Here is a 15,210-nt window from a genome sequence, read left to right as displayed (position 1 = left end):
ACTCATCAGAGCTATCCCAATAATATCAAACATGTTTCATAATTAGGACTTAAAATCTTAATGATGACATCATCACCCTCAGAGCTGGACCAGTCGAGCTGAGGCTGCCTGAGGCTGCGTTAGCTAGCACGCGACTATGGCTGACGAATAGATACACCATGTTGACCGTGTCCCCCCAAACATTCTCTCACACACTGCCTGTAAATGAAGGATGTGTTCTTGACGAAGACATTACAACAACCAGACACGAGAAATGCACGTGCAGGATCCTTAAACTGGAGTCAGATTCCTTGTATGTGAACACACCTGGCCAGGTAAGCTGATTCTGACTCTCTGATTTAATGCTAAAGGAAATTCTTCAGTAATCAACAGTTGGAAAAAATCATTTTTATTTTATTGTTTGCACTAAACTGTGAGCTAAAAACTGATGGAGGAGAAACGGCACTGTAACATGTGAAATACAGACAACCAATCAGGGATGAGAGCTCGATGTCTTCCTGTCGCTCCGTCCACGAGATTTCACTGAGACATGAATGTTTTCTCTGTTAGCATGAAAGCATCCGTCAGTGAACACAGAGGAGGTGTGCGCCGTGTTCCCCAAATGGAAAACATCGACTTTAACTTCAATAAGAGCTCCGTATGAAAAAGATGACAATGAATCCTTTGATCCACGTTCAAAAATGTCTCATGCAGGCGATGCACAATATGCAACCCCCCCCCCCCAAAGCCGAGGTGGCCACAACACACAAAGAGAGCTCAGGTAGAGTATCACGCACAGCACATGTGTAACTGATACGTTCAGCTCATTGTAATCAGAGGTGACAGAGGATTTCAGAAAAAGACCAAAATAAAGTAAATTGTCATGCTGTGTGGAATTTCCCTTGACGTCCACCAGCCCAAAATAATATTTTCCATAAGATTAATTTTCCCAAGCACTCTGAGGAAAAATATTCTGCTGCAGTGTGTTTCTTCAGAATCACGGTATTATTGAAAGTTCCCATCTGCCACACGCTCCAAAGCTGCAGGCTAATGAAAGCTTCAATCTGTTAATCTGTGTCCGAAGACTGAAAGAAGAAGTGATTTCAAAGCACAACATCTGTTCCCCGTCATGAAACCAAACTCTCTCCCAAACCAGTCGCTGAATATTTATTTGCAGAACGAGGAATTAAGCAGGAATGTTACCCCCCCCCATCCTCAAAGAACGATGAATTCTGCTGGAATCACTCGCTAATGTGTGCACGTGCAAAGGAAGACGCATCCTGATGCAGAGCTAACATGTTTGGCAAAGGTTGATGAAGTTGCACAAAAATGTAATCTCTGCAGAATAATGACTTTCTGAACCGGTCCCTGCAGCAAGTGTAGCTCCTCCTTCAGCTCCTTGTTTCAGCTGTGCTAACAGATCATGAAAATGTCCAGCAAAGAGATGAATCATTGTTTTGGGTCATAATGTGAGCACAGAATGGGACGTTTCATTTGTGAATATAATTAGTGGTAAACACAGAAACAAGGCGAGCAGGAGGACAGAGTCAACTTCAGACTTGATCTGGTGGAACGAGAGAATGTAAATATTTCTTCACCACAGAGGCATCATGTGAAAGTGCCTTTAAGTGAAGTACAGCATGAGTACAAAGCATGAACAAACAGTACAATCTCTGTTATCTTGTCATTATATGTATCGTGTATCGTAGCTTATTGTACCGTCTTGTCTCACATCATCTTGAATCGTATACAACCGGTTAATTCATCAAGTTTATTTCCTCTTTGATATGGATATATCATTAATACGGAGTTTAGAGGCTGATACATGCAGCTACACAATGTGCTTCTCTAGACCGCACCAACACACTCTCCATTTGGTGCCCATATTTAGAATTTGAATTTAAACCTGATTTTGTTGTGTTGTTTTATATACAAAGTGACAGCCTAAAGGGTGTTGTAGTGACCTTAAGAACCACCATGCTAACTGCTCAAAAACTGTCAAGTCCTCAGAAATGTGAAACTGGTTCCAGTTCAAACCAGTATTTTGATCCCTAATCTGACCACAGCTGTTACCATAGACTGTAAGTAATACTGTAATTTTAAAACCTGGCGTCGTTAGGTCGCCATGTTAGTCCCTTGTCAATCACAGGTGTGACTCTAAAGGGGAGCTGTCATGCTGTGTTGAAAAAGACTTGAAGATTGAGACCATAAACTCATTAGGAACATGTTCACTGAGGGAATAAATCAGGAGAGGAGGAGGAGCATTTTCTCATAGACTTCTATAGGATCAGACTGCTTTATACAACCAGTGGAGGCGCCCCCTGCTGGACATTAGAGAGAAGGCAGATTAAGACACTTCTGCACTGGAGGATTGGTACCTAACCTTTAGGATTGGGGATAATAGATACTTTGTTGGATTAGCTCATTGCTTCGTTTAGCAGAACAGAATCACAGAAGCTACAAGATATTAGAAACAGGGCAACATCCAGGACGTGTCACACAGAGTTGGATAGTATGGAGAGAGATTGGAGGTTTGTGGTGCAGGAAGAAGGCTCCTGGTCCTGCTACGGCTGAGTACATTTCACTGTCATGTTATGTTTACGCATACGTAAACACACTTGTTGCTGTGCAGGAACAGCTGCTCCCCCAGACAGAGGTGTATGAATCAGAACATATGCACAGTTATATAATTTGAGAAATAAATGGTGATACTTACTGGAAGCACTGCTGTTGATGGCAGGTGTTGCAACTTTTACGGACCTTGGCCGACTGCAGTGCAACATCTGGAGGATGCATCAGTTTGAGTTACTATTAGTAGACAATGTAACAAAGTCATGAGTCTGAATATCTGGTTTTTTATTAACCTGGTTTCTGGCTTTTATTGTAAGAGAGATTTATACTTTAATAATTTTGCTTCATGCTTTGGGGTTACTTTTGAATCACTCGAGCAATATTTCCCTCACAACTACAGAGCCACTGTCAATCAAAGAAATAACAAAAAGACATTTCAGTCACAGACTTAATTCTACAAAGACTGTCTCGCACGTTTACTAGACTTCCTGTTGAGATTATTTCCCATCATGCTACTGAAGAAGAAAAACAATCAATGGAGCAGAAGCAGCTGCCCTTGTGCGTTCAGTGCCTTGTGTTATCTGTGCTAATGTTAGCTGGGATAGGATTACAAGTTAGCAGGCTGCTAGTAAGACATTTCCTTCTTCCCTATACTTCACTGCTTTAACAAAATCACCTGCCATGCTAACAGCTTGTGCTAACAGCTAACAAGCGTTTGTCTATGGCGTCACATTCAGTGAGGACATGGTGACAGCAGCCCCCCCTCCCTGTTTACGATCCACCTAGTTTGCTGCTTCCTGATTGGTGCTGCAGAGAGCACTCCTATTGGTTCATGTGGAGGTTTAGTTTTCAGTATTTGCAGGAGCTAAAATAAAGACTGACTAAAGACAGCTGGGACTGAGTTTTATGACCACCGTGATCACACACAGAGTCACACAGTCTTTGCATTACGGCTGATGCCATCCGCCTATTTGTACGTCAAACAGTTTTTCCTGCATCAAATCAAAGTCTGCTGCCACGTGATTGGTCAATAACACTCGGACAAACAGAAACCAGAACGCTTCCCACACCAAAGATCTCCCCTCTCCACAGATTCTGTGTGCATATGCAGATAATGTGTATAGAGACTAACTGTAGTGTGAAACCTGTAATCCTACCTGTGGTTCTACAATTAGATCTATGTGTTTGTGGTGCTTCCCCTTTTCATTGGCACAACAGCAACATTAATTAGTGAAAGTACACTATTACCTGCAGGACAGGTGCTCTTTCACAGATGTACTTTATTCAACCAGCCAGATGCTGACTGATGATTCTTTTCTACTAATTCCCGGCCCACCTGCTTTGACCACAATCCAACAACATGACACTTTAAACACAGCCTGATCGCCGTTAGCTTAATACCTCGTCATTAGCTGCTAATAGCCATCATTTAATAGAGAATGTCTTGTTATCCTCCTAAATGAGGCTTGATAAGAAGTTGGTTAATTGACGGGAAGCTCAGACTTGCAGCTGCACATGTTTTCTGCAGAGCGATTCGCTCTCCGTGACTGTGTGTTGCTTTAGCTACTGGATGGGGTAACCCCAGTCACTCTCCTCCTCAGCACCTGTGTTTACTTTGGGGCCTCGGCCCCCGTGACCCAGCAGCAATCCTTCACTCACTCACAAGATGGAGTGAGCTTCCAGCCTCCAAATATGTGCTGTCCTTGCACTTTTTCACCACTGTGGGATTCCTCTAAGACTTTCATTATGGGGCACGGGCCAAACGAGCAGGATGAATTACAATCCTTTTCCAAATCCTGGTAAATTTAAACTTTCAGGTCCTGTTCTCTGTGACTGTAATGCTAAGCTAAGCTGAGCAGGGATTGGCTTTGGTGTTTGTTGCTGCTTGTTGTGGCTGTTGAGGCTTCATAAAGTGCTTTGGGGATGGAAAGTGGATTTAAGGAGACATTAATGTAGAATGTAAGTGAACCTGTCCTCTGTTTGGACGCTGAGGCAGACAGAACCGGACTCAGTACTTTTGGATACTCAGCAGGAACATAAAGATGAAAGAAACAGATTTACTACCTGTGGGTTCCTGGTTCAAACTCGCAGGTGTTTGCAGGGAAGTTTGGAATTATTACTTCCTCTCACAACGGCTGTGGAGGGATTACCTCTGTGTTTTTTAGTCCTAGTGTTATATATTGTCCAGGACCAACGGTCAGGTTTATGATGCTGTTTACCTTTCCTGTGGTCAGGTGTTCCAGGCTCTAACCATAATTTAGCAAACGTAGCTCTTTCTCTGTTTTAAGTCACTGAAAACGGATGTTTTGTAAAACTCCGACCAGGGTGAAGACTTTTAGAAACTCTGTTTCCACGGAGACGTGTCGACGGGGTAAACAGCATTTTTGGCTCATGACGTCGGGCTGTGTGCCGTTATCTACCTGGTGAGGCGTCACACATGAGGCAACATTCCTTGCAAAATGACGGACGTGATAAAAACAGTGATGCTTCTAACCGTGCTAACAGGACTTTGTACATGTTTACACATATATGTACACTTACTCGTCCACTATATTGATACATCGTCCCCCTTCCTCGTTGCACCATTGCAGCCCGCCAGGTCGTCTTCCGGCAATAGATTTTTCAGACTTTTGATTGGCCGCTATTTTCTTTTTCTTCTTTGCATGACCGGGGTATATCGCTGCCAGTTGGTGTGACGTTCTCATGACAGCGTTTCTGTTGTGTTTTTGCATTTTCATCTGGACAGGGATTTTTTATAACCGTGCTGTTTTTTTTTGGGGGGGGGGGGGGGGGGAGGAAGCAAAAAGTCATGGCCTTAGTCAGACAGGTTCTTGTGTATCTGTGCAGCTTTATTTTTTCTTATGAAATAAAAAAGGTTTCTGCACAACACATTTATATATTTTGACAGTAAGGTATCAAAAAAAAATAGTTAGCCAGTTAGCTACAACAGGCCAAGAAAAACAAGGGGTCTCCCATATACATTAGCTAGTTAGCTACTACGAAGCTAAAGCTAACTGACTCCTAGAGAAACAAGAGGTGGCTAGTAAGAAGCTAAAAGCCAGGCAAAAGCTAATTAAGTAGAAATGTTCAGACTCTTTGCTGGTTTTTCCGACAAATTCAGAATGATTTCTGCTTTTTCTGTTAGCATTGTCATTAGCATGGCTTGCTTCCTGTATTCCCCTGTAATGTAGCGCAGTGTTAACGTTACTTTTAACTTTCTTTTTCAGACCTGAAAAATGTAAATCTTTTTTTGATTCCATTTCGATGATTAAGTGAATATTATAAACATGCAATGACCAGAATGATCTTTAGAGTCAGTCGGCCCCACAATGCACCTGTAGTGTTGAGCAGTGATTTAGGACAGATAATGAAATGAAAATAACTGAATATAAAGTTGAATATTTGATGTTAAAATCAGGTTAATGAAGTTTGTGTTGATTTAATTTCAAACATCCTCTGACCTGTGACTTGTTTAAAACACAGCCTCTTCATTTTTCACCGTCTTTCTTCTTCTGCACTTTTAACCACATCTGAGCGCTCACAGTCGACCTGTTTACTGCCTGTGAGACGTTAACTCACTGACGATCTGATGAATGTTTTGCACAGTCGATCCTGGACGCCTGCCAGTCGTACTGCAGTGTTAACTGTTCAAATATTAGTGCCAGTGTTTTTTCAGGTGTGGATGCATTAGAGGCGCCAAAACCATGTTTCAATGGAAACAGGCCCGCCTCAGTGTAAGAGCCTCCTCAGTATCATATATATACAGTATATATATATGAGTTTATCAATTCTGCACTTTTCTTTCACAGTAAAAGCACAGACTTATCAACAGTATTTATGATAGTTGCTGTTAAACAGGGTATTCAGAGTATTTGGGAGTGTCATGGGAGTTTGGCAGCTTTTGTGAATTGCTGTCTTCTGACATCGTCGATGCTGGCTCGAGTTTATCTCCGAACTTTCTACCTTCAGTTGCATCTTTATTTTCATTAATTCCATTAATATATTTATAATATTTACACAGTTTATTTAAGCAGCTGTATTGTGCTTGCAAATAGTAATAATGAAGAAATTAGACATAGAATATCTCCCAATTCCAAAGTAGATTAAAATCACAACAAATGACTGTCATGACTCTGTCTTAAGGTTTCACTCCATCAGTTCCAAAGAAGATAGTAAATGAGTAATGTTAGAGCAGATATAGTTCAAATAGATTACTCTGAAAATGCTGAAAAGCCTCCATAAAGAGCCTTTAAGCCTCACTGTGACTTCTTTAAACATTTCTAACCGTCGGAGTGTTGTCTTTTCCAGGACACTGGCAAGTGCAGGAAAAGAGCTCAAAGAAAACTTCCTGAGAGCGCTGGCAGAGCGAGAGGAGGCCAACCGCAGCGGGAAAATGACTGTGAGTACATTATTACAACACTCAGATTGCTACGTAATGGGATTCCCCTCAAATACTTCTGCACTTCCATGGGATGGGAACAAAATCCATACTGTGTCAAACTGACTGAAAATGCCCCCCATCCCTCCCCAAATACCAAGAGAGCCAGCTGCCCGCCTTCTTTAAACCATAAAACCTGTTTACCAAAGTGAAAGTACCTCGTCCTAGAAGTGTGTTTAAGATGAAACCACAGAAGACATTTCTAAAGGGGTCCAAACCCCAGCACCTGGGCCCAGATGTTTCGTTGGGATCACAAAGATCTTCATTTGGAAATCCCATTTTTTGCTCTCCAGGATCAGCTGAACCAACTTCCTTTTGTCCTGGTTTTTCAAAGTAAAATCTGAGTAGCAGTGGGAAGTTACAAAGTACAAATACTTAAGCAGATTTTTCAGGCAGGCTATCTCCTCAAGTTTTTATTTCACATTAAAATATTTCCAGCTGACTACTTTATAACAGTTTCAAGTCATATCACTGTTTTTAATGTAGAGAAAAATAACAGCAGGTCAGGTCGCACCCTTGAAGCCCTGCCAAAGAGTGTTCAGAAACACTGATGTTTAACCTTAAACTGCTTCAGTCACTATTCTAACCAGTTTTACAAACTGATGTGTTTGTTTTTGACACGATGAGACCTCTGTGCATAATTTGGCTCCCTTTAAAAAAGTTTTAAACAATGAACACTGAAGGAATCCTAAATAGTAAAAAATATAACCCTAGCAGGTCCAAACAAGCGAGCAGCAGCTCAGCTCGTCCCTCCCTGTTCCTCGGTCCGCTGGAGAACATTGGGGACTTCTGTGGGTAATTCAGCACCTGCTAAAGAGCCATTTAAAGACTTGTTTTGTAAGAAGTACAGCCTGCCATGCTGGTGCTTATGCTGTGTTCTTTACAATGAAGCAGCTAAAAAACAAAAGTGCAAAGATTCAGCAGACAAAATGCAAGCCGACTCAGGGTCTTCTCCACTGATGATTCAAACCATCGACCTAGGGGGCATTGACGCCAGTTTGACCTCAACTATAGAAATGACTCAAACAATTATTGCAAAAATCCTAATCTTCTGGAGGGACGTTTGGAGAAGCCTAACCAGCTCCACTGTTAAGAGAGGTGTTACTGATTCCTGCACAAAGCCCGCATGATTCATTAAACTCAGAGAGAGATTTTAACCTCTGACCGTGAAGCTGAATATTTTTACTTCAAATATTACTTCTAACACGTCTCTACTTACATTATAAGTTGAATGGAATATGTATCATTTAGGGATCTGTACTTAGCACATGTAGCATTGTGCTGCAGGGAGTGTTAGTGGTGATTCACTTATGAGATTACTGGAGAACAAAAAGGAGTTTAGTTTGACCTGTGTTTACCTGCCCCTGTGGGCTCTGCAATTATGAGCTCACATGGAGTGCACACCAGAGGTTTTCCTGCCGTAAACAACACTACACATAACCCCCCAAAAAACATGTCCATCATATTGTGTGTTACCAACATTGTGTGGCTGACATTATTTTCCCTGATCATCTAAATCTTCAACTCTTGAAGGAGATATTTACATAATTTTAGGCTCTGAATATCTAACAGGTACAAACAGGATGTGTTCATCCTACAGCAGTGAAACGGGCTGTAATGGCTGCAACATAATCCTTGATGGGTCAAAGGTCGTCCACTAAAAGTTCTTGTTGTTTCCACTGACAGGCTCAGATTGTTATTCTAAGTGTGTGACAACATGACAGAAAGGATCCCTACAGAGATAGACCTTTTTGTTACAGCAGAGGAAGATGATTGTTTTAACCACACACAGGCGTTACATCGCTCTCTGCAGACACACCAGACTCCATTCAGAAAAACACTGATTTAAGCTCACAGGACACAGGAGCTGCTGCTCTGCTGCTGTACTGATCAGATAGTTCGTTTATGTTATTTTTATGTTGCATGAATATTGTGGCGCATCTGAATTAACCATTTAAAACAAGAATGTCACAGAATAACACAAACAAACTCACCGACCAGTGAAGCAGTAAAATGAGTGTTTTTGTCAATGGAGTTTGGTGTCTTTGAAGAGAGTGGCTGTTTCTCGTTATAAGAACATATTACTCTTAACAAAAATGTCTCTCTCTGTTGGGATCCTTTTAATCTACTGTAGAAATTGTCCTTTAAGATCCTCCTCTGCTGAGAAGTTGGATGGTAAAGATGTTTGTTTTCCTTTGAGCCCCGCTCTGTTTCAAATTAAACCCACGTTCACGTTAATACCTCGTCTCTTTGAACGTGTTTAACAGGTAATCTTTTGGCGAGGATTGACCTCATTGGTTTATTTACATTACACACATGCGCTCCAGACAACATTTGCACATGTGTGAACGTACAGTTAAACATACGTTTACCTTTTTCATAAATATTAATATTGTATGGAATGACTTTTGTATTATGGTATGGTATGAAATGATTTGTGTGTTATTTACACACGTCACACAGGATGTTTTTTCATGCTAAATATTGCGGCCAATCATGCAGTTTGAAGACGTAAGATGTGGTTTGTGTTTCCTCTCTCCGCTCTCTGAAGCACCTGGAAATCCTCTTTATGAAAAAGTGTCAAATTACACCTGAATCTGTGATAAGGCTCAATCATAAGACCACCCAGCATCTTAACTTGGGCTTTTTAAGAGCTTGAACAAACACGACTCCTGTTTCGATCCTCCACACTCCTCAAACCTGACGATCACAAGCTCACACACACCCCAGCTCCTCATGTCTTCACCTATTTACTGCACCTTAATGCAAAGCAGACCTTTTCCTACACGTGTGTTTCACCTTCACATCACTTTTTATGTTTGCACATTATTTTTATTCTAGGCATTTAAGTCTTTCTATGGATACATAAGACTGCCATTACAAATCTGTAAAATAATAAGAAAATAAATGTGGGAATATAAAGACAAATTAATACAAGTACATTTAAAAACAATGGAAATATGAAGAAAAATAAATAAGTAAATAGAGTTGTGCAGAAATAAAAGACACATCAGTAAATAATAAAAGAACAAATTACATGATAAACAACGGTATTTAAAATAAATGTTTTATACATATTTTTGTTCTTACATTTATTTGTTTATTTATTGATTTTTATTTGTATGTTTTAAATGTGTCTATTTTTCTATTTGTCTATTAATTTTTTCATGAATTAAATGAATTGATTTACATTCATTATATTTTCATCCCTTTAGTTTTTTTGATTTTGCCATTTCTTGAAGGCCCAAGCTGTTAATCTATTCACTGAGGCTGAGTCACTTCCTGCACACGTGCTTATCTCCAAAAGTACCAAAAAAAATTAAAAACAAAAATTACAAAATAGATGAATATAAATTTAAAAAATCTAAAGGTATGATATGCAAAAATAATAGAAGCATAGTGTATGCTGTCTAAGCAGGTCTCTCTTACATACCTGTAGAAGTAAAGGTTAAATAAAAAATAAAAGATGTTTATTATGTTTTAATAAGTTGTCTTTTTATCTCTACACTAATTATTCTCTTTATTTTCTTTTTATATTGTCACATATTTTTATTATTTATTTAATTTTCCTTTTATTTCCTTAATCCATCTTCACCTTCAACTTCCATATTTCTTCTTTTTTTGGATGGATGGATGGATGGATGGATGGATGGATGGATGGATGGATTGAAGATAGATGGATGGATAATAGGAGGATGAATGGATGGATGGATTGATGATAGGTGGATGGATGGATGGATGATAGGTGGATGGATGGACGGATGGATGGATGATAGGTGGATGGATGGATGGATGATAGGTGGATGGATGGATGGATGGATGATAGGTGGATGGATGGATGGATGAAAGGTGGATGGATGGATGGATGGATGATAGGTGGATGGACGGATGGATGGATGATAGGTGGATGGACGGATGGATGGATGATAGGTTGATGGATGGATGGATGGATGGATGATAGGTGGATGGATGGATGGATGGATGGATGGATGGATGGATGGATGGATGATAGGTGGATGGATGGATGGATGGATGGATGGAAGGATGGATGGATGGATGGATGATAGGTGGATGGATGGATGAATGGATGGATGGACGGATGGATGGATGATAGGTGGATGGATGGATGGATGGATGATAGGTGGATGAATGATAGGTGGATGGATGGATGGATGGACGGATGGATGGATGGATGGATGAAAGGTGGATGGATGGATGATAGGTGGATGGAAGGATGATAGGTGGATGGAAGGATGGATGGATGGATGGATGGATGATAGGTGGATGGATGATAGGTGGATGGATGGATGGATGATAGGTGGATGGATGATAGGTGGATGGATGATAGGTGGATGGACGGATGGATGGATGGATGGATGGATGGATGAAAGGTGGATGGATGGATGATAGGTGGATGGAAGGATGGATGGATGGATGATAGGTGGATGGATGGATGGATGGATGATAGGTGGATGGATGGATGGATGGATGATAGGTGGATGGATGGATGATAGGTGGATGGATGGATGGATGATAGGTGGATGGATGATAGGTGGATGGATGGATGGATGATAGGTGGATGGATGGATGGATGATAGGTGGATGGATGGATGATAGGTGGATGGATGATAGGTGGATGGATGGATGGATGGATGATAGGTGGATGGATGATAGGTGGAAGGATGGATGATAGGTGGATGGATGATAGGTGGATGGACGGATGGATGGATGGATGAAAGGTGGATGGATGAAAGGTGGATGGATGAAAGGTGGATGGATGGATGGATGGATGGATGGATGGATGGATGGATGGATGGATGGATGATAGGTGGATGGACGGATGGATGGATGGATGGATGGATGAAAGGTGGATGGATGGATGGATGGATGGATGGATGAAAAGTGGATGGATGGATGGATGGATGGATGGATGATAGGTGGATGGACGGATGGATGGATGGATGGATGGATGATAGGTGGATGGATGGATGGATGATAGGTGGATGGATGGATGGATGGATGATAGGTGGATGGATGGATGATAGGTGGATGGATGGATGGATGATAGGTTGATGGATGGATGGATGGATGATAGGTGGATGGATGGATGGATGGATGGATGATAGGTGGATGGATGGATGGATGGATGATAGGTGGATGGATGGATGGATGATAGGTTGATGGATGGATGGATGGATGATAGGTGGATGGATGGATGGATGGATGGATGATAGGTGGATGGATGGATGGATGGATGATAGGTGGATGGATGGATGGATGGATGGATGATAGGTGGATGGATGGATGGATGATAGGTTGATGGATGGATGGATGGATGATAGGTGGATGGATGGATGGATGGATGGATGGATGGATGATAGGTGGATGGATGGATGGATGATAGGTGGATGGATGGATGGATGGATGATAGGTGGATGGATGGATGGATGGATCCCAGACTGGGAAATGGTGGTGTTACAGCAGCAGGTTATCAAAGCGACTACAGCACAGGAGAAAATAAACACACAGTAAAAATAACGTGAACACTAGAAGAAGGAATAAATACCTCCAGGAATTCTAACAGCAATAATAAATAATAACCTGAACTCTATTAATCTAAAATATAAACTAACATATAACTTAAATGTATACTAACATTACAGTACAGGGGGTAGAGGTGTTAAAGCACCACACAGTCCTAGATGTGCACTTACAGTGTACAGAGATGTTAATGTGCAAATACACTGATGAAGTGGTACTAAATGTTCAACATGAATCATGTGCATCTCTTTATATTTTATATTCTAACATTGTTTTTTCTTATTCTAATGTAATCTTTGTTATGGCGCTGCTATGACGAGGCATGCTGTAACAGACTCACTGACTGTCATCTTCCTGGTTTATTTAACTCAAACTTAAACTTTTAATTTATAATGTATGACTCAGGATTGTTTCCGTCTGTGGTGTGAACTCATCCAGTGTCGGGTTTGACCTTCTTCATGCATCATAAAGAGCGCCATTATTGTCGTGAAGGATGTTAGGACTCAGAAGATCATCCATTTTAGTCGAACAAAGGACGAGTCAAAGAAAATACTTAAAGCTTTAAACAGACGACATATTCAGTGTCATCTCATCAGAGGGGGGAAGGGGGGAGGGGGTCACTCCTTTGTCCTCCTTTCATGTCACTCTCAGCCTTTCAAGTCAGGTTGAAATTACACCTGTCAGTTACACCTGTCAGGTTTTTCTGTCTGGCCCTGAACACATTACAAAAGATTGATGGCAGACATGAACACAGCTCATCTTCCCTCGTGTTTCTTTCCTTTAAGGTAGAATCAAAGGAGAACTAGGAGGTGACACTTCCTACGATGCTTTCAGAATACTGACTCTGATTAAAACACTTTTCTGTAAATGTTGTAGCAGCAAACTCGGAAGTGGAGAGTCGGAATCATTTAGAAATGTACTGTCCTGAGGAAAAATCCTTTTTGTGTACTTTGGTCTCTTTAATGAGAGTCTTTGTTGTTGTTGTCGGTGTGGAAAGTGTGTATTATTTATATATATATATATATTATAGATATATTTCCCCCTCTGGTTCTTGCTCAGAAGGAGGAGCCTCCATTCTAACGCCTCGCTCTCGGTGCCTCGCCTTCATTGTGCCGAACTGTTGCGAAAGCTTCTCGCCTGCCAAAAGTCACACAAACAAAAGCTGCACCTGGGCAGCTCAGCTTTATTTGCACTGGGTAAGAAGTTAAGTTTTTTATCAAATCCAGGTCACACCTGTGCAGGATGCCTGAGGGTGTCCATTGTTGGGAGGTTCAGGTCTGAAACTGAAGGTGTGCTGCCACCACCCACCCTGCTGCCTGTTTGTGGAGAGGCTCTTGTGGTATCAGTGTGAGGTTGCAACATATCAAAGTAATGTTCACGTAACAAAAGGCACAGTTCACATGCAGCAGTGAGCCAAACGTAGGTTCTTCTGCCAAAGCTGATACGTACGTGCACAGAGACTGTGATTGTGAAATAATATGCCCTAATGAAATAAAAGAAAAGCAATAAAAAAATCTGGATGCGCTCATTTAGATTTAGATCTGCTGCACAATACAGGCAGTGACAGAGTATTATTATTTGTAACATATTTTGAGGTGACTAAGTGACTAACAGGTAAAAAAGGGTTTGAATGTCTCCAGCAAACTGTAATGGCTGCAACATAATCCTTGATGGGTCAAAGGTCGTCCACTCAAAGTTCTTGTTGTTTCCACTGACGGGCTCAGATTGTTATTCTAAGTGTGTGACAACATGACAGAAAGGATCCCTACAGAGATAGACCTTTTTGTTACAGAGGAAGATGATTGTTTTAACCACACACAGACGTTACATCGCTCTCTGCACACACACCAGACTCCATTCAGAAAAACACTGATTTTACCTTGTGTGTGTTAGTAACCTGTGTCTTTAACACGCGGACAGATGCTTTATCTCACGGTGAATAAGTGTATTTTTTAGTCTACTTGTGCCTTCATCAGTTAGCTTGTTGTGTTGTTTTGGATCCAAGCTAACCCTTCAAAACACGTGTCACAGAATTACACAAGATAAGAACTTATTGAATAACATATAAATATTACAGATCTAAGAGGCCAGAGTTCAGACTTTTTACAGGCAGAAAATGTGTTGTTCATGAACAAACTACTTCAGCAGGTTTAAAATAAAGACAAAGGAATAATTTAATTTCACCATGCTGTCAAACTAATTTGACTGTTTAAAGCCGATGCTCAGTCTCCCACCCTTTCAGCTGTGGAATTCGCTGGTTGGCCTGCGCTGCGTGTCTCATGCCCAGAGGGGACATCCTGCATAAAGGAGGTGTTTGTCTTTGGTCTGTGGACCCAGCCAGTTCTGTATTGATAAGCTCCTGTCGCTATAGATAATAAGGTGGTCAGTCATGCAGCCCAGAGATCAAGTATAGCATTGAAATTAAAGAGGAATTCCCAGCCCTATTGCATTACAAGCCGTGTGTGTGTCCCTGCTGCCCGCTCCCTTTGTCCCCGTCATGGGCAGTAAAAACAACAATGGCCAGTTTGATTTCAAAGCAGCGGGAGCTCGAAGGACGGCCCTCAGAGAGCTCCGAGTCCTGCAGGGCTATCGGATGACCTTGACTTGAATGGTGTCACCGAGTGGAGGAGAGGTGGGGACTCAGCCTCGACGGTTTGTGACTATATACCAAGAGGACAAAA

General features: G+C 41.4%; 1 protein-coding gene across 1 annotated transcript in view; it reads left to right on the top strand.

Annotated features, from left to right (window-relative positions):
- cfap299 (cilia and flagella associated protein 299) overlaps window positions 1–15,210 on the top strand; it is a 74,637-nt gene that overhangs the window by 12,233 nt on the left and 47,194 nt on the right. Inside the window, exon 4 of the mRNA XM_069682767.1 lies at window positions 6,859–6,949. Within this exon, the coding sequence (XP_069538868.1) occupies window positions 6,859–6,949 (91 nt within the window). The remainder of the gene's footprint in view (window positions 1–6,858; window positions 6,950–15,210) is intronic.

The sequence above is a fragment of the Semicossyphus pulcher genome, unplaced genomic scaffold (assembly GCF_022749685.1).
Source record: "Semicossyphus pulcher isolate SPU_LCO1_2020_fin unplaced genomic scaffold, fSemPul1.0.p SCAF_6, whole genome shotgun sequence".
In the NCBI taxonomy this organism is placed as follows: domain Eukaryota; kingdom Metazoa; phylum Chordata; class Actinopteri; order Labriformes; family Labridae; genus Semicossyphus; species Semicossyphus pulcher.
The sequence above is the reverse complement of the archived record's forward strand: the minus strand, read 5'-3'. Positions and strand labels throughout refer to the sequence as shown.